The 4256-nt window shown below is 41.2% G+C and overlaps 1 protein-coding gene across 1 annotated transcript in view; it reads left to right on the top strand.

The window, feature by feature from the left end:
- The first annotated feature begins 2318 nt into the window (after positions 1–2318).
- Rbm41 (RNA binding motif protein 41) overlaps positions 2319–4256 on the top strand; it is a 50397-nt gene continuing 48459 nt past the window's right edge. Inside the window, exon 1 of the mRNA XM_031377506.1 lies at positions 2319–2367. Coding sequence (XP_031233366.1) covers positions 2360–2367 — 8 coding nt within the window. The 5' untranslated portion in view covers positions 2319–2359. The remainder of the gene's footprint in view (positions 2368–4256) is intronic.

Genomic DNA, 4256 nt, shown 5'->3' with positions numbered 1-4256 from the left:
AGCCTTCCCTAATTCAACCACAGGGATCAGCTGCTTCTGTCCATTGGTTGGGTGTAAATATCTACATCTGACTCTTTCAGCTGCTTGCTGGGTCTTTCAGAGGGCAGTCATGATAGGTCCCTTTTTGTGAGCACTCCATAGCCTCAGTAATAGTGTCAGGCCTTGGGGCCTCCCTTTGAGCTAGATCCCACTTTGGGTCTGTTGCTAGACCTCCTTTTCTTCAGACTCTTCTTCATTTTTGTCCCTGAAGTTTTTCAGACAGGAACAATTCCTGGTCAGAGATTTTGACTGTGGGATGGCACCCTCTGTCCCTCATTTGATGCCCAATCTTTCTGCTGGAGGAGGGCTCTACAAGTTCCCTCTCTCCACTGTAGGGCATTTCATCTAAGGTCCCTCCTTTTGAGTCCTGAGAGTCTCTCATCAGCCAGATGTCTGGGTGCATTCTGTAGGGACCCCCAACCTCCTACCTCCTGAGGTTGCCTGTTTCCATTCTTTCTGCTGGCCCTCAGGACTTCAGTCCTTTTCCCCCACCCAATACCTCTTCCCCTCCCTGTCCCCTTTCCCACCCAGGTACCTCCATCCCTCCTCCCTCCTGTGATTGCTTTCTCTCCCTCCCAAGTGAGATTGAGGCATCCTCACTTGGGCCTTTTAGCATATGTGCCACTATGTTCATAGCAGCTTTATTTGTGATAACCACAAGCTGAAAACAACCCAGATGTACCTCAAACGAAGAATGGATACAGCAAATATGGTTCATTGACACAATGGAATACAACTCAGCTATTAAGAATGAGGACATCCTAAGTTTTGTATGCAAATGAATGAAACCAGAAAATATCATCCTAAGTGAGCTAACTCAGACCTAAAAGGACATACGTGGTATTTACTTACTAATAAGTGGATATTGGCCAAAAAAAAGTACAGAATACCCCGAATACAATCCACGGATCTCAAAAATCATAAGTTTTATTTTAACATAGTTTTAGATTTACATTAAAGCTTCATATTCTAGTGTTCCATATGTATTCCACTGTTCCTCTTAGTGTTCATATCTTACACAACAGTATATTTGTCATGCACAATGAAACTAATCAAATAAAAGGTTTACTTACTTTTTACTGTGTGTTCTCTATTTCAGGATTCTACAATACATTTAGAAATCATATTTCTCTTGTGTCCTCATAAATGTGACAGAGTCTCAGAATTTTCTGCTTACCCTTTATAGTTTGGAGGAGTGATAGTAAGTAGTCTTTGTTTTATATTTTTGTTTTGTTTTTGCTGATTTTTTTTTTTTTTTTAGAAAATCTCTATGTAGATCTGGCTTGCTTTGAAATATGAAATTAAATGAACTTGTAGCTTGAATTTCCATCTTATAAATTAATACATTTATAACTCTAGAGATACTTGCATTTCCATTTTTGGCCATTAAGAACACATACTTTTATTGTTTTTGTTATCTATGTTGTTGTTGTTATTGTTGAAATAGGGTCTCACGTAGTCCAGGCTGGCTTTGAACTCAGTGCCTACTGGAACATGTATTCTATTCCCAGTTTGTGTGAGGATCCAACGGGGGGGGGGAGCTTTGTGCATGTCAAGCCAGCACCCTACAGATTGAGCTACATCCCTAAACCCAAGAACCAATGGTTTTAAACACTTTTGTATATGAAGCTTTAAAAAAACAAGTTATGTTCTGCGTCTGAGTGTTTGCCTGCGTGTACGTACATGTGTGTTTCAGAAACAAGTCGGATGCTCAGAAAGAATTGGAGTTACAGACAATTGTGAGCTGCTGTGTGGGAACTGAACACCCGGTTCTCTGAAAAAGAACATCTCTCCAACTCCTACCACATCTGACTCTTGCTTCGATACATTTTTATGATAAGATATTCAAAAGCCTGGGTACATACTGCTTCTAACTTTAAACTAAGGGAATCCAGAAGGATATGTTAGAACTAAGAGTTTGCACTAACATATTAGTGCAAACAATGTAGTCAGACCAGAGGCTTGAGTGGAAAACAGCAGGCAGGTTAGATAAATCCTTACAAGAATGAACAAGGTGAATAGAAACAATCTAGGATTTATTTATACTTGGAGAAAAACCCAAGAAACCAAAGGTGAATCTTAGATTTATGAGCTTTATATTTTGAATGTTATGTTTAACCTGGGCCAACAATTCTTAATTTCCAAAAAACCCGTCACCCAATACCTGCTTTCTCTTTCCATCATCATATAGTACTGTGTTACTACAATACCCAGAGTTCCAAGCTTCACTCTTAATCACCTTCCAGTCTGCCGCACAGATTTCTGGGAGTTGAGGTCTGGTTCCCATTTACCCAAGTTAGTGATAGGGGCCTGCGAAAACATGAAGAGGTAAGGTCATATCCGGGTTGCTGAAGGCAACTTTTATCATTTGCTTTGAAACTTTTGTTTCTTTCCTTTGGTTTGGGACGTGTCGCGTTCTTGAAGGTCGGGTGCTCTCCAGCCAGAAGACAAAGGAGAAGGGAGGAGGGAAGGCCGGCTAGACCAGTCGGCTGGGGTGAAGTTCTGGAAGGGCTGCAGCCAGGCGGGGTTCCACAGGAATGTTTCCCTCGGGGGTCAGAGGCCTCTGGAGCTGCCTGGTCTCTCACATTCCTAACTCTCCGGATGCACAAGCCAGCCCCTCCCTTGGCTCGCCCGTCCTGCTGGGTCTCACCCCCCAGAGGGTCATAGAGTGGGGGCGCTTAGCCACACAGGGAAGTGCTTTCAGATCTTAAAGTTAGTGATAGTTTGCTCCACCAAATTGAGCACAGAACTGGCTCCATGTGCTTTGGGAGGATAAAGGTACTGCTTCAGGGCACTTTCCCTTGGTTCTGCAGTCAATGGCCCTGTGAGCCTGGGCTGGACCTCATTGAGATCAGAATCTTCACAGTTATTGACAGGACAGGAAACCTTCAGGAAGGATCCACTTTGTTTTGTCTTCACTCTGCAGTAGAATCTTCACTCTGGAACAATGACACAAAGAATCTGTTAGGAATGCTTTTTCCTGCTTTCTTAGTTGCCTGAATTTTTTTAAAAAAAGGTTTTTTATTGTTGTTTGTTGGTTTTGTTTTGTTTGTTGTCTTGATTTTATGTTTCCTCTGCCTTAATTATTTTAATTATCCTATGATGAGAAACCTCATACATGAAAAAATAAATCTAGTGTATAGCTTGGATGCTTATAAAGAGCTGTATGCTCTACAGGTTAAGAGGTAGGACATGATTCACATATATGCCTTAGAAGCCCCCTTGGCTCTCTGGTTGCTTCTCCCCCTTTTATCTAGGAATTTGCACCAACTATTCCTTTGTCTTTTGTTTTGTTTTGTTTTGTTTTGTTTTTTAGTTCATTTTTCACATGAGTTTAATCCCATGACAAAATATTCCTAGTCTCATCTGTTTTTTTAACCTTATATAAAAGGGGAATATATTGTCTTTTTCTGTGGTAAGCTTTTTATTAGAAGAGCCATGTGTGTTGATATGCTTATTCACTTTTAACAAATTAAATTTAGATCCAGTAGACAAGATCTGTTTTGTAAGAAATGCGATATTTATTTTTCTCACAGATTTAACTCATCTTTCTGTTTGTTCATTTGTCTCTACTCTGTTCTCTTTCTTTCTTCCTTTCTTCCTTTCTTTCTTTCTTTTGTTTTTTTGAGACAGGGCTTCTCTGTGTAGCCTTGGCTGTCCTGGAACTCACTCTGTAGACCGGGCTGGCCTCGAACCCAGAAATCCTCCTGCCTCTGCCTCCCAAGTGCTGGGATTAAAGGTGTGCACCACCACCACCAGGCTCTACTCTGTTCTTACATGGTTAAATGTTTGTACTATTTCTTGGGACATGTATAAGAGTTCTTAATCCCTTGAAGCTGGCTCACAGCCATGATGCAGTTTTCCACCCCACTGTGTCTAGGCTACAAGTTGGTAAGACAAGGCCCTCTTCCTTCTTCAGATTTTCTTCTCTAATGGCTTCAGATTCCTCTGTGTTGAGCCTCAGACTGTCCTCCCAGTAAGAATTTTAGCCAATCATGTTTGTTATTGCTTCAGACTTGGAAGTGCACTTCATGGGAGGGTTTCAGAGTTCTAAGAGCTGCTCACCTCAGTGTATTAGTGACACTGACTTTCTGATTCCTAGGCATTTATTCCTTCTGGAACCATTTTCCTTCCTTCACACCCACATTCTGTCAAGCTATACCAACAGTTCGAAATTTGAGTATTTTTATTTATGTGTCTGTTTGTTTTACTTTCTT

The sequence above is a fragment of the Mastomys coucha genome, chromosome X (genome assembly GCF_008632895.1).
Source record: "Mastomys coucha isolate ucsf_1 chromosome X, UCSF_Mcou_1, whole genome shotgun sequence".
Lineage (NCBI taxonomy): Eukaryota > Metazoa > Chordata > Mammalia > Rodentia > Muridae > Mastomys > Mastomys coucha.
Note: the sequence above shows the minus strand (reverse complement) of the source record. Positions and strands in the feature narration are given on the sequence as shown.